This window comes from Cyanistes caeruleus, chromosome 3, assembly GCF_971803275.1.
Source record: "Cyanistes caeruleus chromosome 3, bCyaCae1.hap1.1, whole genome shotgun sequence".
Taxonomy (NCBI): domain Eukaryota; kingdom Metazoa; phylum Chordata; class Aves; order Passeriformes; family Paridae; genus Cyanistes; species Cyanistes caeruleus.
The window spans coordinates 67,669,773-67,693,360 of record NC_141703.1 but is presented as its reverse complement, the minus strand read 5'-3'; the positions used below and the strand labels follow the sequence as shown (position 1 = coordinate 67,693,360).

The window sequence follows — 23,588 nt, the reverse complement described above, 5'->3', positions numbered from 1 at the left end:
TTTTTTGTTTTACAAAGCAATTTTCTGATAAAGTTAATTAAGTCAGAGAAGTCTATTTAAAATAAAAGAACAGTAATAGAATTTAACTGGGCAACAGCCTTCTTCGAAGCACTGTGCATTTAAAAATTACTAGGGAAGTAAACTAGTCTAAAGAAACAGCATTTTTAAATGTGGATTTTTCTATTTGGTGGCCAGTTCTTACAGTGTAAGGTGTGAGGTATTAATAAATTTTGATCTTTCCAATTACTTAACTGAATGAAGTTGAATAAATTAAACTAAAACAGATCATAATACTTGCTTGGGGTTTTTATTGCTTATAGTGTTTATAAGAGGTAGTATGTCTCTGTAGTGAGAAAATGTAGGTTTCAGCATCTTTTTAGATGCTTATGTGGCAAGTTTTCATATTAGTATGATCAGAAAAGACAGGTAGTCTCAAGTATTTTTTCTTCTTAGCTTATGCAGATGGCTCCAAGGAGGACATGCTGCATTTACATGGTAGTATCTTGCAATCTGTCAGGAAAAAATTATTTTGCTTTGGAAATCCTCAAGCTCCATGGTACTGAAGGCTGTCTTTTGCCTGAAGCTTGCATTTGAAATATGCAGCCTCCTGAGGTTTAATTTAGTTAATATAATTTATTAGACATATTCAAGGTGAGGTTTTTATGTCAGAGTGGTTGCAGGACAGGATACTTTTCCTTGTGCTTTCCATTACTTTGTGTGTAGAAAAATGAAATTAGTCCTTGTATAGCAGCTGTCTTTGAGATATATGTAAACTGTGAAAAATAGCAAAAGAGATTGGAAGTAAATTGAAAAACTGCAAGATGATGTTCAAACTATCAATCATCTTTGTTTTTTTTCCTTTGCTTAGCTCCCGTTTCAATGACCTTGTGGCTCCTCCTCTGAATTATTTATGTCTTGGTGACAGGGCTTAGAGATACAGCTCTTACAAGATAGCAAAAATAATAATAAAAAAAAATTACAAATGCTCATTTGTGTGAGAAAGCAGAATAAAATTCTTTAGAAATAGAAGAAGAATCTTAAGTAGAGGATTTACATTTTGAGATTTCTGGAATATGAGTTTCCTTGTGTGTACTCTTTCACTTAGTACTTTTGGCAAATGAAGACAAGGAGTAGTTTAGAAGTATGTTGGTATTTTGAAGCTTTTATTGTTTTGTTTTCTCAATGGACAAAAGAGAAGGAAGGGAGTTCAGCCCATCCTGCTGCAGCTGATGATGCTTTTAATTATGATGTAAGATGCGTCTGTACCAGAAAACTGCGGTGAAAATAATAGATTTCTCAGTCCTGTAGTTATTTTTAAGGAGGTCTCCAAGCAATTGTGAAAATTCTTAATTTTCAGTTCTTGGGCAGAGGTTAAGTTGGACAAGATATTTAATTTCAGAAGATACAATCAGTGGATGTCTTATGATACTGTATCCTTGCTCTGCCCAGAAGGCTGCTACATTTCTTCTCAGTAACCATGCTCATTCGCCAGAGAAGAAATCCATTTTAAAAAAATTATCCAAAACAGGATCTTATCTGGGTATCTCCAATGTCTCCTTGCAGTCTCAACTCTAAACTTTTGTGCTCTGAGTTGTCCATAAGACTCTCTTGAAGACCTTAAGTACTTCGCCTTGAGAATCATTCTGTTTTTCCATCAATAGCTAGAGGAGATGCTCATTATTTTTGTGAACTTATGTGCGCTATATGCGCAAGATGCAGTAATTCTTTTTGTAGGGGTCATTCTTGTGGTTTCCCCTTGCCCTTCACCCACCTGCTTTTATGTAAATCCAGACATTTCTGTCTTGAAGTTCTAGCTGAGCACTAAGGTGTGAGAGAAAAGCCTGCAGTCTTCACAGGGTGTTAATTACTGTACATATTAAAAATCATGAGATGTGTCTGATACCCTTTCTGTACTTGTTTGTTAGGTTTTAGAGGGGCAGTAGGAAGTGTTTTTCCCACTTAACTGTGTCTTGCTTGCTTGGCTGAATGGCAGAGGGTTGCCTGGATTTCAGTGTTGACTATGCACCAATTATATGACATTATGAAAGGATGAGTGATGAGTTCTTCTCATCACTGGAGTTTAGCAGGTAAGATTTCTGCTTAAGTGTGTTAACCAGAAAGCAGGGAACGGTCAAATACTGTTGCAAGACACAGAGGAAAGGTAGCTTAACAGGAAGATGACTCTCATGATACTGTAGAGAAAATTATTTCTACCCCAGCCCAAACCAGCACAATACTTGGTCCCAGGTGAAAAAAGACTGAACTAATCTAACGCCTGGCAACCATCTGGTGCTTCTAGCATGTTACTGCAATACCTGCAGAGGCAGGTAACATCTTCTAGCTCAAGTATTTCTCAGATGATGGGTTTGGGTTTTCATGTGGTATTTGGTTTTGGGGATTTTTTTTTAGGCAAACATGGTTCCCTAAAACATAAATGGTCCAATCAACCTTTTTAGCTTACTTCTGCTGACTTATATTTCTGCTGTTTGTTTTCATCGCTGATTTTATCAGTAGAAAGTGCTTTGGAGAAAGCAGACTGTGATGTTCACAGATACTGGTTTGCTTTTCCCTCTCCTCAGATGATTTGTTAAATTGAATCAATGTAAAAGCCATGCAAAGGAAACTGGGAAAATAAAGAGTGGAGGTTTTTTCCATTAGGATGTTATTAATTAATATGGCTCAATTTTGATGAGTAGTGGAAGAATTAAGGCTAGAGGAACAGAGAAACAAGGAATGACATTTTTCTGAAGCATTCAGGGATCCTGCATTAAGATTATTGTTATCTTTGAGGAATCCCTTCAGTGTGTAGCTTTCACTGGAAAAGCTAATGAAGTTTTTAGATTGGGAATGTTCAGTGTCCAGCAGCAGTGAGAAAACCTGCCATTAGGCATTTTGATGATGGTTGCAGTGCTGTTAGATTTTAGACAGCCAATGGTGGGGCCCCTTGGAAGAAGGGGAAGGTAACTTAAACTGCTATCTGTGGACTTCTGAATTCCTAGGTGGCTATTAGATACATTTCTGAATGGAAATCCTTTATGTATCTCTGTTCCCCTTTTTTCTGTAATAACTGGTGCTTTATAAATAGATAGCAGCAGATCCATTCACAGTAGTCCTTTGGTGTGTAATTCTAAATAGGGAGTAAAATTTTCCGCTTCTGTATAAATGAAGAATTGATGGCAAATTATTTATATTTGGGGAATGTGCCTTGAATTTGGCACTTTTGTTCATAAGCCACCTTTTAAGTAAAATGTTTATTTCTTTTTTTTAGCTTCTCTGTTACCTATGGTAGGAACACCTCATGGATTTTCTTCTGTGAAGAAGATACACGAATACAAGTCTTAAAACTACTAGAAACACTCAGAAGATTTGACAAGTCTAAGGTGAAATAAACATTTAGAGATTTGACTTTTTTTTTTTGAGTGTGATTGAGTGTATTTTGCCAAATGTTGGAAAAGATGTGTTCAAACACCTTGAAAGAGGGGCACAGATTTCTGTTGCTGAGGCTGAGAACAAGGTATTTAACATGAAACAGTACAAGCACCTGTATAGCTGTTGAAGAACTGTTAAAGTCAAGCAGAGAAACCATTTTCTTCTGTGAATAGTCTGAAAATTATGTACCATAAATAAAAATATGAATATAGTCTGTTTTGTGGTCCCTTCTCCCCATTTTCCTGTCTACTATCAATTCTGATTATTATCAGACTGAATGACTGATGCTAGTTTGTCTCTGATAAAAAATAGTAGGGTTTTTAACTTGCATTCTGTTTCTGATCTGTCTTGGTGAGAAGTCTTCTGTACCTATTGGGAAAAAAACCAACACCAAAGACTTGGGAAAAAACAAATTAGAAGTACAATCACCAAGGAGCAAAGTAAATTTGGCAATGCAACTGACATGAAAGGTGACAATATTTAGAATTTTCAACGTTCAGAAAAAAAAAACCCACCTTGGTGTCAGCCTGTAATAAAAGAAGCCAAAATCTACTGTGTGAAATATATTTTGCTTCTTTATCATAGTTCTGTTTCAGGACTCACTTTTACTTCTTTTTCAGGCACATGGCCTTGTGGTGTTTTCTCACAGTTCTTTTCTAAAATGGTAATAATAATAAAAATTCAGAGGTCTTACCTTTTAAAACACTTGATCTTCAAAATGGAGGACTGAATATATTCAGACCTTTATCCTTTTTTTTTTTCTGTTTCAGAAACACCTACTTATAATTGATATTCTCAGAATAGAAACATGAACATTTTTGTTCTAGCTGCTGCCCTTCTGCTAGTTTTACTCTCTGCTTTGCATTACATATGGATTCTAATAAAATAACAAATTACATTCCAACCTGCAATAAAAGGAAAATAAAACATATTGCTTTTGTGCATAGCAATTGTCATCCTAGTGTAGCAGTCCATCCCTGGTTCCTTATATACAGTAGCAGTCCATCAGATACAAAATTTAAGGTGATTTATATCAGAGCTCATTAAATATTCATTTTAAAGTCTCAGCAGTCTGCATAAGAAAAGGTTGGTATATGCTTATCTCATTAAGAGGTCTGCAATGGGCCTGTGAATTGTTGATGAATCTGCAGCTTTTCAATGCGGATATGTAGAGATTAGTAACAGAAATATTGAGACTGATACAAGTGTAGTATTGAATGTAATGATGAGTGAAAGCAGATGTTTCAAAGCATTGAAGGAGACTGTGGAGAAATGTTAAGAGAATGTCCTGCATTGATAACCAAGGGCATTACTGACTGCAGTAAAAGTGAAAATCAGTGAGGAATGGCTTTAGATACAGACCTCAAGAGAAGCACTCAGATGCTGCATTATACCTGAACATCAGGCAACACTTTTTTATTGTGCAGATGAATGAATGGCCCAAAGATGTTGTGAAGTCTCAGTCCTTGGATATAACTCACAGGCCATTAGGACATGGTCTTGGGCATCCTGCTTTGCAGCTGGACCTGTCTGAGCAGGGGAAGTTAGGCCAGGTCATCCCCAGAGGTCCCTTCCAATCTCAGCCTCTCTGTGATTCTGTGTTTCAGCAGTAGATTGGTTCAAACTGGGCTTTCACAGTGGAAGATAGCAGCAAGGTTAAACTAAATTGTTTGTGCCACTCCTCTTCCAGTCATCCTAACAGGGTGACAGACTGCAGCCCCAGAGATGGCTGGAATGGATAACCCAAGTGGATGGGCAGCAATGAGTTAGTAGCTGTTGATACCTTTAAAGTGTATAAAATGTCTTAAGAACAGTTTGTCTTTGAGAATCCTAAGAACTCATAAAATGTTTTAGCGAGACAGTGAGGGAATGACAGCTGAAATCTCTTTCTAAGTTCCCTAGTGCAGAAGAGGCCAGAAATTCAAAACTGATACATGTGAAGATCCTGAATACAGTGCTTTTGAGTGTCTTGTCTAGAGAGCAGTCAGATTGGGAATTCAAATACTGGAGCAGGTTGTCCAGAGAGGTTGTGGAATGTACTGAAAACATGACTGGACAGAGTCCTGGGCAGCCTGCATTGGGTGATCCTGCTTGAGCAGAGCAATTGGTCTAGATGATCTCAAGAGGCTTGTTCCAACCTCAGCCATTCTATGACGCTGGGATTCAGTGTTCTTTGAACAGGTGGAAGCCAAGGCATGTCCTGGAGTTTGAAAATGCAGCCTGTATTTGATTTCAGAGAACAATCTTTAGTTTAATTTCTTACCAAGTACAGTTTTTTGTCCAGATTATTTATTGTGAACAATATGCTTCCCTTGTTTCTGTTTTCAGGTTTGCTTTATTCAGCATGAATGCAGTCGTCATCTTCACTAAAAGGATGCTGTAGATGAACAAAATTGTTTCCTATATTCCTTTACAGGAGTGGTTTTTAGGTAAAGCATTATATGATGAAGAATCTACAATAATTCACCATTATGCCTTTGCTGAAAATCCTACAGTCTTTAAATTTCCAGATTTTGCTGCTGGTTGGGCACTTAGCATTCCACTTGTTAACAAGTAAGAATTGAATTTTAAGTCACTTCCTGTTTATTCTCCATTATTCTACACATTCCAAGTATAATTATTATAAATACTTCAAAATGACTCAAGAGTGCAGAAATAGATTTCTCTTTCATTGCTCTGCATGTGGTTTATTTTGCTTCACTCTGCCTACATCACCTAGCTAATAACTGTCCAGTACTAATTAACTAGTTCAATTCCATATTGTAATTTAAAAAATGTATTCTCCCCCAGACATTGGTTTTATTCTTGGCTTGTAGAGTGGCTGCATTGCCTTCTAGAAACATTTCTTATGCTGTGCAGACAAATTATGTATTTATTTCAGCTTAGACACTTAGGCACTTTGTAAAGTTCATAGGTTTCAGAAGTTGAATGTATCTTACCATAGCGAGGATCGAAGTTCTCCTGAATTGAAAGTTCCTAAATTCTGTGCTTTGAAATACACAGAGAGAGAGAGAATATTGTCTGTAGCTTGAGATGCTGATCAATCCTGAACTTCAAATGCACTGCTGCTTTTAATCTGCTCAAAATTTTATGCCAGACTCTCTGCCTTCTCCAGATGAGAACTTTCTTCTTGTGCAGGAAGAATTTATCAAAGTGTGTATTCATGATGTATTAACATCATGAAAATTTTCAGATTTTTTTTAAAAAAGGATTTATATGATAACTATAAGTAGCTTCTTGAGACAATAAGTACTGAAATGTGATTTATCATTATTTTTCCCCGTATAAGATGGTCAGTAGTACCAGCCTCACTTTCCTGCATGCACTAGTGATTGGTTTTCTGAACATGTTTCGTTAAATTTCTTCATCTCTAATTGCATAGGCTTGCAAAGAAGTTGAAGAGTGAACCACTCAAATCAGACTTTACGATAGATTTAAAGCATGAGGTAAGCAGACGATGAAAGAAAAAATTGCCTCAAAGTTATGTATTTGAATGGTGTTAAATCATAATGGAAATAAGAGATTATTCTTAAACATTACTAAAAAGGTTGATTGCAATGGAATGTTAGATTTCTTTTCCTTCCTTTAGAATATTGTAATACTTTAGAACTATATTTTAAGCATAGAAAAATTCGTTAAATGAGCTTGCATTCATATATAAAGCTTCTAAGGATTTCTCAGTAGGGAAGGAGAGAGACTTCCAATTCATGAACCATAAACTGAAGTGGGTAGTATCTCAATTCTAGCCAGCCTCAGTCACTTTGTGAATCAGAGTCTCTGAGCTAAATATGATGGGGCTTGCATTAAATACTCTGCAGAATCTACCTTTGTGTGAACAAGCAGCGCTGCAACTTGCAGCGTGGAAGACTTTTATTTTGTCTCTGGTATGCAACACTTTCAAAAGGTATTTCAGACAGTGAGTGAACTGACTTAATGGGGCATGAGAAGGAGGCTCTGAAAGAGTATCTGTGTTACTTTTTTGGAGGCTTTTTTATTTTTCCTATATTTAAAATATTTGTGCCATCCGGGTTTTGTACTGTCACCAAAGAGAACTTCTGAACCAGGGTTGGAAGGGGGGCATGAATCTGGAATAAGCTTCTGGCCTGAAATAAGAATATGATTAAGATTAGGAATAAGGAATGTGAAGAAGAAGGAAGGAAGAACAGGATTAAGATTTTGGTGTGAAATTATGAGTGATAATGAAGTAGTTTTAATTATTTTAACTCTCCTGAAAAGCATCTATAAATTGTTGTTCTTGTCCAGAAAAAAAACCACATTTATATAAAACTACTCTGCTTTTTCAGATCTTGTAATGGTTATAAACCTCCTCATTTACAACATAAATCTATGCTGTATTTATAGAGTAGCATATAAATATGTAGCATATTTAAATAAATTTAGTTTTATGCAAAACCGTTCTTTTACATAGTTTCCCCGCATTGACTGATGAATTTCTCAAAAACAATTGAATCCCTCTCAGCTTTCGCTTTGCTGTGAGAAACAAGACAAGAAGCTGTTTTTCTCCTCTTGTTAATTTTTCTCAATGCAAGACCTTGAGCTTCACAATGTCATTTTATTTTAACTTTATTTTAAGACAAAATCGTTCCCAGTATTCCACTCTACCTCGGCACTAACAAAGTCTCAGAACATATTGTCATAAAAAAAGATCATTAAGAGCCACTCCTTTTATGTGCCACAGATTGCTTAGTAAAAAACAATTGATCACTTGACCAACAAAATTACTTCCATCCACTTATTATTCTGTTAGCAGGTCTTTGCATATGTTTCATTTCAAATTTATTGCCATCGATAACCTACTTCAGGCCTGTAGTTATTCTTTCTGCACAGTCTCAAGTCTCCCTAGAGACAGTTTCATTCCCTCTCATTTATTTAATAAATCATCATCTTCTCTGTCTTAAATCATTTTTATGTCTACGCTTTTCTTGTGTGAATCAAGATTGGCAACAAATCAAAGGATATAATCTGTCGTTTTTAATGATTGTGTATAATGTTTAAGTTTATAAGAAATGTTTTAGTTTGACAGACTCCTAATAACATATGCCTCTAGTCTTTGGTATTTTATTGTGCTCTGCATCCTTTTTATTATTTCTTTTTTTGTTTGTGTTACCTTATTACTTTCCAAGTCCCTATTTCTTATATCCGTAACATTTATTTCACTTTCATATCTTGCAGATATGGTAAAATGTTTTTGTCGTGCTGCTGCTCACTTGTAGGTTGCTGCTTAGACTTTTTGTAACTGCACAATATATGGCATATTCCCTGATGCCTATTCACAGCTGGAATTGAGTAACAGAATTTTTTGTACATCTAACATTAGATCTGAACTAGGATTAAGACTATTTTTGTCTTTTAATTGTAAATCTGTTTCCAGTAACTGTCTTAGTAACCTTGTGTCATCCTGTGCTACAACCCAAAATGGCACTTGAGCCTCACTTCTGAAATAAAATAGCTTCACACCATTCTAAGGCTTTCTATTGAAATTTCATTTTTCATTGCAAAATTGTAGCACATTGTGAATTTTCATAAATAATTAATGATAAGTTACAATTGTCAAATTCTTTGTTGTATAGGAGCATTGCCTCTTTGTTGGTTCATATGATAGACATTAATTCTGAGTAGCTGAATTCTGAATTAACACAGGGTCCATTGGTTAAAGGACCCAGGAGCACAAGTGCTGTTCTCTATCCTTGCAGTTGCAGGGAGTGACGAGGGAGGGAACAGGAAGAACCAGCAACCAATACCTGGCTCTGAGCATGGTGCCACTGGCAGAATATGGAGAAATTAGTTAATTCAGTTAATAACTCAGGGACAAATATGCTACGCCATCCCATATCTTTCACTTTTCTTGTTAATATGATTTCTTTATATGCCCTGAAAATTTTTATCTAGTTTAATTACTGATATAAATGTTTCCAATTTTGATAGATCGCCCTGTACATTTGGCAGAAAGGGGAAGGACCACATCTTACTCCAGTGCCTGAGTTCTGCACAGATGATGTGAATTCATATAAGGCTGATCACTGTGCAACAACATTCAGTAATTTTCTGCCACTTTGTGTAAGTACAATATTTTAAATAAATAAATTGTTTGTTCTGGCATTTATCTAGGATGTATTTTGGATATGCTTTTGTGCTTCTGTGGCACAGAATATTTCCTGGCAACTAATATTGCTTATGCTTTAATGAGTCTTTCTACCACAATGTCTGGTTGGTGTATGATCTATAAATTATTTATCCTTACACTCCTTACACAGGGAGATACTGAAGTATAGATGATCTTTTTCTTTCCCTACAGCTGGGAATATCAAACTTGTTGAGGCTAAAGATAAAATGTAATATAGTATTTGGTGCCTTAAAGTACAACCCATCTCTTCTACCTCTAGGAGAATACATTTACGATATTATGAGTTAAGTGTAGTTAGAGGTCAAAAAGTGTTCCATGCTTCCAGGAGAGCAAAATTCTAGGTACCAAAAAGGGTAACAAATCAAATTGGTCAAATGGCTTATTACAGTTGAGGAGATTCAAAGATTTCTAGTGTGTAGCATTTCAGCTGTTTCTTCCAAGTGTGATACAATTTGTGTTCTCATAGTGACTGATTTCAAAGAAATTATGAAAACATTCTTTTTTGGATGAATCATTCTTAGTTCAACAAGTTTTTCTACTCATGGTCTTTTCCCAGTGATAGGGGTTTTAGTTCTTGTTAGAGTACCATATCAATGGAAAAAAACTTTCCAATAATGTTATTTCAGGAATTTTAAACAACCAATGCCTTTTTTTTTTCAAGAGATAAAAATTCACTTCCTGGTGTATCACGAGGAACATTCTTGTAATTGTATAGCTTGGTGGGCTATACAATGAAAAGATATTTTTTGTTTTATTGTATGTATGGGCATGCATATCTTATAAAATACTACAGGCACAGCCTACACTTAAAAGATTAATTTTTGTTTTGTTCATATAGGGAGAGCCAGTGAATAAGGAAGATGTTTTTGTTGCTGTAAAAACGTGTCGAAAATTTCATGGTGACAGAAGTAAGTTGTTGGCTGGTCAAGGTAGTAGTTCTATGCAATATACTTCACAAAATGAATATTTAAAAAGCAAGCTGATACATGCTCTCTCTGTAGCTCTTGGGACTAAATGTTTGCAAAACTGACTGGGAAACAGGAAATTATAAACAGCTTATCCTTCAGGTGGAATCTTTTTGCTGTTTTTGCTGTTCAGACTCCTCAGGAGTGCTGTGAAACGTTTAAGATAAAAAATTGTTTCATTATTAGTCACTGTTGGCAAAAAACTTGGAATTGAATACATAAATTAAAACCTGCATAGGGTCAGCTGATATTGTTGTAAGTTGTTGCAATATGAATTAATACAGCAGCTGTTAATGTCCTTCAGTGAGTTTCCCCTAGATAATTGCTCCACTTCTTTTCTTTGTACCAGCAGTGACAATTGTGCAGCTTTTTGGTGGCTGACTTAGAAATTTGAACAAGCTGAGGTCCCTCATCTCCTCCTTCCTTTTGTCATGCCCTCCTCTCCAGTAAAAGATTGAGCAGTTTATGCTGTCATGTTGTTTCTAGCCGTTCTATGTGCATGTGAATTTTGTAATGCTTGGAATGGGAAGTTTTGTCCCTTCTGGAAATCTGGGCTTATGTAGTACTTTGTCCAGCCAGTGCCCCAGATCAAGAGTGTGTGAAACACTATGGCCTGTTTCATCTGAAAGTTCATGTGAAAATTGTAGAGTTACACAAGCAGTGGTAGTCACCATGCTAAAAACAGCAAACAAAAAGACCCTAGCACAGCCCAAAAAGATACACACAGCAAGCATTAACATCCTCCTCAGGGGCACAGAAAATACACACAGAGAGACTCTCAGCTTCCACTAACAAATAGTAATGCCTGGCTAAGTTGAGGGAGATCAAGTCTCAACAAAGCTTGGAAGGAAAAATTCTAAATCCACCAATTTAACGGAAGACGTTCCACCTACTTGATGCTACCCACCAGTCTGTTCTAGTTTGCTTCTAGACATTTTGTTAATAAGGAAGAGATTTGTTTCCAGGAATTTGCTTGAATTTTGTGTGCAAAAAAATATTTAATATTTTAATACTTTCATAACTTTAATATTCCTGGTGCATAAAACTCTCTCCGTTAGGCTTAGTTTGTTTATAAGCATAATTTAATTATAATTGGCAAAAAAACTGAAAATTAAGTAATTGGTTAGTAGTTGTACCAGATTTTGAGAGGGTTTTGCCACACCTGTTGTCAGAGGACAGGATGAAAGTAAGAGCTCTTTTCTTAACTAAATCTGGTTAGAAACAGGCAGGATTTTTTTCATAATAAGACTTACGGAATTTTTTTCTTAATGTTACTGCACCTGATGAAGGCACATCTGTAGTATTTTGATTATATAATTATTAGGTTATTTTTAAAGTAGCTTTTGACAAAACAAAATTGACTGTCCTGTAATTGGAGTTCACTGAAGAGTTCTCCTTCCTGGATCCATATTCATTTTTTAACATCAAAATTTTAAAAAAAGAAGAAAAAGGAAAAAAAATAACCTAGGAAGTCAGAAAGAAACATAAGGCCTCAAAAAGATAGCTTAAACATCCTTCAAGAAACACCTGTTGAAGACTGAGGAAAATTCTTGAACTTTCCTCACAGCTTCCAGTTTTATGCAATAGAGGATAATCTTACTCCAGATTTTGAAAGATTAATGGATGCCAGCTTCAGAGAGCTCTTTTTACCTGGTAAGTCATTCTTTATTGTATGCCAAAAACTACATTAATGCAGCATAAGGCTTGAAAATTGCTGTGCTTTTTAAAGCAGCTAAATTTTACCTCAGAATTTACTTTAATACAACTCTCCTTCTTACACATACCATCTGTAGTTATAAAAGAAGTTTTCAAGACTGCAAACATGCATCAGGGTTCAAGAAATAGCAGAAATAAAATGCCATTAAGAGCTCAGAGCTGACCTTTAAATATCTCTAGTGGTATTAAAACTTCAATGTGATCACAAGTATTAATACATATTGATAAATATTTGCATCGTCATCTAATCCAAAATTCCCAGTAGTTTTCTTTGGAAGACACAATTTGCCAGCAATCACAAAGTATTGTGGAATTCAGTTTACAATTGACGTTGGTCTGCATGGTGACACTTCCATATAGACAAGCAAGGGAAAGAGAAGGACACTTTAGCTAACAACCCCCTTGCTAGACCTGAGACAACTCAAGTCCTTGCTTCAGTAAACTTTTCTTCATTTATAGAAAGAAGGGGGGCTACACCAAGGGAATTGAGAGGCTTAGTCTGTAATTGCAAATATTTCTGTGTGTTAAAGGACCCTGCTGAGTTTCAGGCCCTTGTCTGGAGAAAGGTGAAACAACCTTCACAGGTGCATCTCTTCTGCCAGGGGAAGTTTGGATGCTCTTGTGTATCTGCAATTCTTCTGTTCTGCAGCCTTATTTTCTGAAACCTTTCTGGTTTTATTCTGCTCAGAAACATTTCTAAGTAAAACATTTCAACAAAATAAGAAAATATTTTCCTGCCTGTACATTTTTCTTGTAAATAATTCCTTTTGGATTTTTTATGAAAAAATGAGAACACTTCTACATTTCTTTAAGAACTTTAAAAAGTAATACAGACCATTGCAGAATTCTACAAAAGTGATTTTTTTCTTTTCAAAATCTTAAATCCTTTGCATTAGTGCATTGAGTTCTTATTACTCTGTCTTAACACTGAAATGAACTGTAGGGTAACTGTTGTCAAGCTGACTGTTGATCAATCAAGAGTAATAAATCCTGTGTGTTCAGAGTAGAGGGAAGTGAGCAACTAGGCAGGCAACAAACATCAGATTAGGTGATGGATGATTCTAGCAAGGGTCTGAGTTGTTCACAAGCATCAGGGTTGTTTAGCAGCAAAGGAAAGTTATAAATAAATATTATAATATTATAAAGACTTCCTCCATTTAAAGCACTGTCTGCTACCCATGAGAGCTCCTGGGTGGTGTCAGAGAGCATAAGGCAGAGAAGCAGTAGCAGCAGAATGCAGAGTACTTGCACATTTCAGGCCTGACCTCCTCATTTTTAAGATGGAAGAGAGATCATTATTTCAGTCTGATGGCTTTCTTCTGAACACCTTGCAGATGGTGGGATTTTTTTGCTGTGTTACCCAGAATTTATTCACTTCTGGATGTACTGTAAACACGCATGGCATCGTTGTTAGAATTATGTGAGATCAATTTTAAATGCTGATGTGAACTGGCAAACTAGTAAGGAAAAGGTTGTTTTTCTAGAGAAGCATTAAGCAATCCTCCTTTGAATAGAACCTCCATGGGATCAAAATTGATTGTATGATATTTATAAACTATATACTATACAAATACTTCTTATTTAGAAATGAACCAATACATATTTATATGTTTATAACAGGAATGGTTATAAAATGTCCTGTGTCTCCAGAGACAGGTGCTTTGGAGCATTAATATGATATTGCTGTCAGATAGATTGTATATAATACCAGTATAGTATTTCAAAAGGTACATTTTGGCTGTTTCTGATTCAGAATATGTTACAGACTGTACAGTTGGATTAAAATGTGCCATTTCAATACTGGAGGAAGGACTAATCTTTGATAGTGTTTGTGATGTGTCCTATGACTTGTACAATAGCAAGTGTAAAAGTGGAATTCCATGCTTTGGTTAGCCAAAATGTAAATATCACATTTTTCAATTATTATTATAAATAATAGTATCATGAAACTATAGTCATATTTTAATAGAATCTTTTTTTAGCATTTAAATAAAACTGTCCTGACTGGCTTTCATAAAATTCTAACATTTTTTCTCTCTAAATATTATAGGAAAGAAGGTGTGAACATTTAGAATCATGATTCTGTATTTGAAGCATCATTTTTATTACCATGTGAAGAAATTTGGCTAACAAAACATAGTTAACATGAATATTTGGATCAAGTATCTATTTTAATCAAGTTCCTTGTGTTTGAATGCCAATCACTGTTTTGCAGTACCAGTTGTAAAGCAGACTTGGGAAAGAGAAGCTGCCCTTATTGAATACTACAGTGATTATGCGGACATCTCCATTCCTACTATAGATTTAGGCATACCTAACACTGACAGAGGTGAGCTATTGACTGTTGTCAGTTTTATACAAATGTCTGACTGAAGAAGTGAAGCTTTATGGATGATATTTGTCTTTCATGTCAAGCATGTCATCTAGAAATTCTGTTTTTCTCTAGCACATATGTGCAGTCTAAACTAAAAGGATGCTCTTCACACAGGAAATGGATGGAGAGTACATTCAGAGTCCCCCTGTGTAGATAACACATTCTTTTTAGCAGAAACCTGAATCCTGAGATTATGAAAGCATGGTGTACTGATATATTCCAAGAGAAAAAAAAATAAATGGTATTATTACTTGGGGTAAGAGTAATAACTCTGCAGTTATTTATGACTTTCAGTAGGATCATCAACAGTGAAGAAGTCATAAATTTATTTCAAAAGACCTCAGGCAGTGCCAACTGGTTACTAAGCATAAAGTGCTTGCCATATGGTATTCAGATATTATATCTATGTGCCTTGCATGTCTTGATTTAAGCACAAAAACTAAATGTTAAGATTGAAATATCTTTTTATAGCAAACAGCAGGCATTTAAATTAACTTACTTTGTGTTTGAATAGGAAAAAAGACCATGGGTATGATGGCTTTCTTGAGTTTATTAATTTTGATTTTTTTCTTTCATTTGATATATTGTTCTTAGGCTGATATTTTATATCTATTACCTTCTGAATTAGAGGTGTCCAGGCAGTGGCTTGTTAGCCTTATCTGGCCCACTAGGCCAATTGTTCTGACCTCTGGTTTATTTCTGCCCCTTTTTTTTGTTGTCTATTAGAGGCAGAGAGAGAATAGGCAGGGATTTTTGTGTGCACAGGTGGAGGAGGACATGAGCAAGCAGTGAGTGTTTTCAGGAGGCAGCAAACCTGCTGGGCACATGTGGATCAATGGTAAAAGCCATGCCCAGTAGTTGTAGTCATGCCAGGGAGCTTCCACATTTCGTGATAGAATATAATATAGAAATCTTAGGTTTAATTTTAAATGTTCATATATCGGTCTGCATTAAGTGCACAGTCTCACAAAACCACCAAAGTGAGGCCTCCCTTCATTCCTTCAGCATAGAATTACTGCATTTTCTCAAAGAATATTTTAACTGAAAGTGGCTTCAAATCTAATATTGTTGTTTTGAGTGGTAGTTTAGTAAACGTAATATTGATAGCGGTAATTGCTTTAGACAATCAACTGTAACGAATAGACTGACTGAAATGAGGTTTGACCAAGATCTGAAAAAGACTCAGTAGAAGTCCGAAACTTTTTGTTTCTCATGTCCTGCTTATTCTGAACAAGGGTGTTTCACTTCTCACACCTAGCAAAGGGTGCCTTACCTCTGAACCTCATTACAATTTTGTGATAAATGTTCAGACCTTTCCATGGAGGCAGTGATCCGGACCTGGGTTGCCAGAGAGGAGTACAATAGATTAAAATAGATTTAAATATTTCTATAAAAGCAATGGATCTGCCTGATGCATCATGAAATGCTATGACAGTATCTTGGAGTGTTTTGCAGAACATGCTTCTATCATAGACTCCTCATTTTTACAGCTCTTTAAATTAAGAGTAGCAATTTGTCTAGTATTGTTCAACAGCCTGACAGATGACTGGAATAAAGCTTGCTTTTAATTTAATTCCTATTTTATTTAAGTGTGTATTCTGTTAATTTCTTTTCTTTTTAGGTCACTGTGGGAAAACTTTTGCCATTTTGGAAAGGTTTTTAAATCGTACTTCTCCCAAGACCCCTTGGTTAGTTGTAGTGGATGATGACACACTGATAAGGTATATATTGCATTACTTCAGGAGCTACCACTGTTTATGTCAATAAAAGATTTAACAATATTCACCTACCTTCCTTTATTTAAGAGAACAGCTATTTTATTGGTCCTGTTGCTTTATATTACTTGAAGATTATCACTTACTATCAGTATTCTTTTGACAGCTATTGTAAACAATGTTTATTTGTTGGTTAAACAATTATTTGTTTATTAATTTAAGAAATTTAATTTTTAATTAAATTTAATAATTGAATTTAATTTTAACTGACATTTATTAACGTTGGTTAAAACTGTGCATATCAGTGCATGTAGTCATGTTGTCTGAATACACCACATTTTGTGGTTCCTCAGTGTAGTTATGTTTGAGCTCTTTAGTCATTTGCTAATAACCTTTCTAAGAAGTGTTCCTCAGACAAGTGTGTCAGGAGAAAAGTTCCATAATTTTGGGTCAGTTGTCTGAGCTACCCAGAATGGTGTTTTGGAACTTGTGTTTGTTGGAAAATTAGATCCCATTCTCATAAAACCTGGCACTGCAATATAAGCAAAAAAAGACACAGAGAGCAATGTGCAGGACCACATGGTTATGAACAATACCTTAAATCATGTGACAGACAAGAAATAGTGAGAGGATGTAACTGTGGAAAATTCAGCATTCATGTAACTAAATCTACCTTCTTAGTTTTCAATCTGTAAATGCTTACAGATAATTTGCAAAGATCTTACCATTGCTTGGAAAGTGTCATTTCATGTTTTCTCTGAGGTGAGATGCAGTTTTGCTGACAAACTGCCTACTTCAAAAAATACTTTCAGTTAATTTGTTCATCATTTGACCAAATTGTGCAGTCATATCTCACAGTAAATAATTCATCATAAATTTCTGTTTAGCAGTTTGTATCTCTGGGGGAGTTTTTCTGGGTAGAATTTCTGAATTTCTCCTGTCATCTTTGTGCTATTTAATAGAATGCTGTTGAGGGTAACAATGTCTGTTCCAAAACAAATCTTTACAAGGTTGTTTTTTGTTTTTTTTTTTAATGGCTTTTCATTTTATAGTATATTCAGACTCCGAAAATTGCTCAGCTGCTATGACCCAAACGAACCAGTATTCCTTGGAGAGCGTTATGGCTACGGCTTGGGAACAGGAGGATACAGTTATATCACTGGTGGAGGAGGGTAAGATTTTTAAGTTCCTACTGAGATCTACATTAGTTCCTGTTCTGAGTGTAAATGTTTTGAATTACAACACAAATCAGTTTCAACAGAAACAGTGATGTTTTCCCCAAATGTGTGCAATTGGCCTCACACCTTCTGCGTAGTGACACATGCTGGTCTCAAGTCCCCAGCTTTCTTCCTTACATTAGAGTAAGATTGAGGAGAGTCCAGGTCAAATTTAGGAGGAATTATCAGCTCTAGTAAAAATGGTTGGTAGCTAGCTTATTGTTGGAATAACAACAATGGGTATAATTGCTGTAATTAGTTTTCAGTATAAAAAGTCATTATCTTTCAGAAAATGCCTCTTGCACTATTTGTCAGTTCTGACCCCTTAAATTTTGAATTTCAAATGTGTTGTATCAGAGGGCTATATTTGATCTTGCAGTTTTAAATAATTCAGCAATATATATTAATTATAGTTATTTGGTGTCTTTAGAAGTTTTTATACATTTCATGTGCTTTTTTTTTTAAATTCAGGATGGTTTTCAGCAGAACAGCTGTTCAGAAACTACTTGCTAGCAAATGCCGGTGTTACAGCATGGATGCACCTGATGATATGGTCCTTGGGATGTGTTTCAGTGGCTTAGGAATCCCTATAACACACAGTCCGCTTTTTCATCAGGTCAGAGAGCTATTTCTGAGTATTAAAAATGTATTTCATTTTTTAAGTATACACATAAAACAGTCATAAATATGTAATAATACTAACCAAGATGCTGCTGCTTCTTGATTCTCAACAGAACAAGACTGATCAAATAAGAACATTTTCATACCATGGATTACTACAATGCTTGGCTAGTTTATATGATATTTTAGCTAACCTATAACTACATTTTCTTAGAAATGCAGTCAGAGGTTAAGATTTTGAAAAAAAAATAGAATTAGGAGCCACGTGCTTTGAATAATAGTCATGTGTCCTCTAAGGGAAAAAACCTACAACACAACACTTTTTCCTTCAGATACTGGAGAACTGACTGTAAAATTTTTCAATAAATCTGCCTGCTCTGCTTCCCTGATTTTTCTATTTATTCAGTATTTACTATTCTGAAATACCTCATTAGTGAGGATATAAAATATGAAATCATTGCTTTTATGGTGGATTCTGAAGAATGGTAGAAGTACGATAAATTTGTCTGTGCTAACACATGGAAAAGAGGGCTTACAAAACGTAATTTTCATGTGAGTTTGGGAGAAAAGGACTGGAGTAGATTTGAATCTTGCTTCTGTCTTCCACAGTATTTAATAAGCCAACTATTGTCACAGTGGAAAACGTGATGCATTGAGGCCTACAGAGATTTTCTTCCTTGTAAGCCAAGTATCAAATCATTCCATGGTATGAACAAGAAGCACTAGAGGTTTGTTTTTTTTCCCAAACAGCACATAGCTTTTTAAAAAGTCCACATTTAAATCAGTGTAGCATTTGTTGTTTTTCAGGTGTTGATCTAGTTGAAAATCTGGGAAGACCTGAATCTGAATCATATCTGAATATGAGCTAAGATAAGATAATAAGCTATTTGAGAATTAGTAAATTACCCTGTAGTTCAGAGGAGCTGTCAGTGGAGAGGGGGAGTTTCTTATTTAAATTATCAGCTTTTCCTACGTTAAGAATCCATTTCTGATTACATTTACTATATAGAGAAATGGGAAGACTGAAAAAATACTATTCAATATTTTCATTTCTTGTCCATATAAAAAAAATCATATCTGTTTACTCTCCTGTTTTGTCATTGCTTACTCCTTTCAATAAAGAAGCAAAACAAGACATGCATATTATAAAATCAGTAGCTACTGAATAATTTTGCTTGCACAGGTGTTAAACCAAAGCAACAAACCAGCCTAATTAAAGGAGAGTCAGAGCAGAGCTAATTTTCCAAATTTGTAAGAATGATCCTTATTAAATAAAAAAAGGAGCTCCTTGTAATCCTTAATAGTGTGCATTTGATACTGAATCACTTTGAAAGTGAAATCCAAGCAGTTTGATTTTCCACATGGAAAATTGCACTTGACTTCAAATTCATCTTTACTGTTGCTTATAACAAATTCTAATTTAACATCCCTCAAACAAAAATTAACCCATGGGGGAAAGCCACTGGATAAAAATTGAATGTGCTTATTCTACAACATCCACTATTGTGCAAAAAGTATTTTAAAAATGAGAAAAGCAATTTTGTATTTTCTGTCAACCAGAAAATAACTTCTTAAGGACTTGACTGAAATATTATGATGCATGATGTTCCTTGAACTATTTGAATCTAAAATTGTACTGAGATATAGATTATGAAATAGAAGCAAAGATACCTTCATTCTTGGAGTGTCTGTAATGTGTTTGCTCACTCTTACTGGTTTCCTGCTGCCTACTTGCTGAGGTAGATATGTACATATTCTGTAACCTGTTCCAGAGGTTTTTGACATGATGGGACTCTTAAAGAGAACAGGAACCTTCCCATATTGAGTAGCAGCCAGAATTGTGGTCTTAAATATAAAATCTGGACTAAAGCAATATATTTGGCTTTTCTAGAACATCAAATGCAAATTTTAGCAAAAAAACCCCAACAATGAGAGTAGGTATCATTATTTTAGAATTATCAAAACACCAGAATTTTGTCTGTAGCTTAATAAAAAGCTGATAGATTTTCAAACAGCAAAAATCTTTGGTCTCAGATGTGTAAAAACTGTCTCTATCCAAAATAAATTCTTCAGGTTCTTGAAACCTAAATGTGCTTTTCAAAAGTCATGAGGGATACAGTTTCCCTTTTGATCTCTCCAGTGGAATTTTTAAAAATAAGCACTGTATGTCTTAAATATCAGAATAAAAAAAAACCAAATCACCAAAAACACATACTCAGATTTCATAATGTCAAATTCTGTTGCCTAATTTTATGGCTGTAATGTATACAGAACTGCATGAAGAATTCATAAATACCACCATAAGTAGGTGAAGCGTGCAGTATTTAATCAGTTACCAGCCTAGGCATCAAATCAGTTATTTGTTATCCAAATAATTTAATTTTCTTCTTGTTTGGGGCTTTTCTCCCCTGGATGTAAAACACAAATGTTTGCCTTTGGTACATTTTTCTTACAAAAACCATAATGGCAAAATGTAGTTGTTTTATCAGGGACCACTACAGGTGGGAATTTTTTATGTAGTGATGCACTTAGTGCCATTGAACTGCCAAAGAAAATTAAATACATGTGAAGCATTAAGATAGCAGCTGTATCTTGTAGCTGTGTTGTAATTTTGCCTGGTTTGATGTAGCCTGATAAAGGATAACAATGCAGTTTACTGGGACAAAAATGTATCCCATGTTTGGAACCTTTGCCTATCATAAACTCTATACATTTTGGCTGTAAATGGCCTTATTAGAATCCTACAATCACAGTGGCAGTGCTGACAAGTCTTATTGGTGGAGGAAGAGAATATAGTTTAAAATAATTTTGTCATTATTGAGCCAAAACTGCATATTTAAAAAGATTTCATACAACCACACTGTTTATCGCTTGGCTTCTGAGATGGTGGCCATTTCATCCTGAGAAACAGGGCATATTTAGTATCAGTGTACTTCATTCCTAGCATGATGACTGCAGTGTGAGTTGAAGATTTAAACTAATGCCTTGTAAATTCATTTAATAGAATGATGTAAAAACCCCTTTGTTTCCATCTTGCATATTTTGTTAGTGCCAAGTTGTTGTGTTACAGGAGCCATTGAGCAGCGATACTTTTTAAAAATTATTACTGATCATTAAGTACTGGTCTTTTTGCTTTATTTTTCCATCTTAGGCAAGGCCAATGGACTACCCAAAGGACTACCTTTCTCACCAAATTCCAGTATCATTTCACAAGCATTGGAATATTGATCCAGTGAAGGTGTATTTCACATGGCTGGCACCAAACACCGAAGAGTCACGTAATGGAAAAAAAGCTGGATATAACAGAGAGGATTTATAAGCAGTAGAAGAATGTGTTAATTACTGTTCTGCAGCTGAGAGACAGTCACTACTGTGATTTTTGTTTTGTTTTCATATGGTTCATCTGTTCATGACATAAGAAGACAGTGTTTTGTTCCTGTTGGTTGCATCCCTTCAGAACAATGGAAGAAGGCACTTAAATGACTTTTGGATTATTTTCCTCCACTTGGTTTCTTTTTTAGAATGTTTTTGGGCTTTGTATACAAATGAACTTGACTCACATTTAAGAGTCTTGTACAACTTTACCTGTGTTCTGCTTTGGTCTTGGTTCAGACAGCATCAGTTTACATTCCCTTCCTTTGCTCTCCCAAAAGCTGAATTTATGTATTTGGGAGCCTAATATTGAGTAAGTGTTGAACATCTATTTAACATCACCTCTCAATGACTTACACAAAACAGTTCTCTAAAAGGTTCTGGAACAGTTTCTTGATAAATCATAGAGGACACTTGACTTTTTTTTCTGTGACCAGGAGCTAGATTGTGTGAAGGCTGTGCTCCTTTTTGCTCCTTTCAGATAGAAATACTGTAGTTTTCTGAAGTAGCTGGACCAGGCATGAAACCACTGTTGTACCTTTTGAGTTTATTGGCATTTATGTGGAATGTCATGTACAAAATGGAAAAAAAGCTTAAGGACAGGGATTTCTTAGGTGGCCACGGGAGGTCACTGTGGCTCCTTTAGAAACCGATGTCACCGTACATCAATTTGGCAAATATAAAAGTGACTCTTTCTCTTAAAGATTTCTGCAGAACGTTTCAGTATTTCTGATGCATACATTTCAATAGCATATGAATGCCAGCTTTAAAAATTTTGTAGTATCCCTAATTTATATCATCAAGATAAGTAATTTTATGCATACAACATGTAAAGTGTGATTCATATTTAAAATGTTCTTGAATGTTTTTTTAGCAATTCAGTTTTGTAAAAATGTTTGTACAAAAACTGGGTTTAGTATGTTCTAAACTAATTTTTATATTATAAAACTGCTTCTTTTAAAATGACAGTATATGGCACTTGTATGCTGTTATTTAACTTGGCTTGCTATATTGTAACCAAACACAGGGTCTTAAAGCCATACTGCTGAAGTAATTTGTGTTTTGGTTTCTTTTAGTAGGCTAAAAATTGATTCCACTCCAAAGAAAAGCAATACTTGCTCTAGAGTCAAAGTAAGGGAGCCACTGATTCCTGTCTCTCTAATTATGGAACTTGTATAAACATTTGTTTGTGAATGTAGCTTGTGGGTTTCTAAGCATTGAATAGCAAGCACATATTCATAATAGATTCAAATTCTGATTAAGAAAGAACAATCCATGTTATGTCTTTCTTTCTTCCCACTACCAGTGCCTTAAACAGTAGATGTTTTACTGATACCAGGACTATGTTCTCTGATACCATTGGTGTATTGTTAATTATGTTTACTGTTTAGAACTGTGAAAGCTGAATAAAAGCATTCTTTAACCTTTTGTGCCTTCTTCCTCTTTGCATACCAAGTAAAGGATTCTTTAAGCACCAGTGAAATAAGCTTATCACCTTAATTGTATTTACTGTCAGTTTTATTAAAAGGCAGCTTAATCTTTGGGGGTTTTTTCATGTTTGGTCCTGACCTCCATATTAGGTCAGTTTTCAGCCTCTGTGCAAATGGAAAATGCTGTTTCAATGGACATTTTGTGACTGGGAATCTTGATGCTATCACAAAACATATTTCTCTGACAGATTCTCCAAAGGTCTTGCAGTGCACTCCAGTCAGGTCCAACTTCCAACTGGTGGTATTTAATCTCTCCTTGGGCCCTGTGGAGGTAGACTAGATCAACAAAAGATGATTAGATTTGAGTCCAGGCTGTGTTGTACCTCTAAACTGCTTATTTAGGGGGAAGTCATTGACTCATTGATTGCTTGCTTGACTTTTATTTCTGGTTTGGCAAATGTAGTAGCAGTAGCTGTCTTAAAGTCCTTCTTTTCCCTTGCTGTTAGCTCTGGGTTCTACTGAAAGGTTTCTGGTATTAGTAAGCATCAGACTTCTGATTTTAGTCTCCATAGTTTTGAAGGCAACAAAGCCATAATTTGCTCAA

General features: G+C 35.3%; 1 protein-coding gene across 2 annotated transcripts in view; it reads left to right on the top strand.

Annotated features, from left to right (window-relative positions):
- Window positions 1-22,982, top strand: part of B3GLCT (beta 3-glucosyltransferase) — a 46,391-nt gene extending 23,409 nt beyond the window's left edge. For both annotated transcript variants that reach the window (XM_086881635.1, XM_086881636.1), the window contains 10 exons: window positions 3,269-3,380; window positions 5,846-5,982; window positions 6,812-6,875; window positions 9,376-9,507; window positions 10,413-10,482; window positions 14,471-14,584; window positions 16,251-16,350; window positions 17,397-17,516; window positions 18,033-18,177; window positions 21,334-22,982. In XM_086881635.1, the coding sequence (XP_086737761.1) occupies window positions 3,269-3,380; window positions 5,846-5,982; window positions 6,812-6,875; window positions 9,376-9,507; window positions 10,413-10,482; window positions 14,471-14,584; window positions 16,251-16,350; window positions 17,397-17,516; window positions 18,033-18,177; window positions 21,334-21,501 (1,162 nt within the window). In that variant the 3' untranslated portion in view covers window positions 21,502-22,982. The remainder of the gene's footprint in view (window positions 1-3,268; window positions 3,381-5,845; window positions 5,983-6,811; window positions 6,876-9,375; window positions 9,508-10,412; window positions 10,483-14,470; window positions 14,585-16,250; window positions 16,351-17,396; window positions 17,517-18,032; window positions 18,178-21,333) is intronic.
- The last annotated feature ends 606 nt before the right edge of the window (window positions 22,983-23,588 follow it).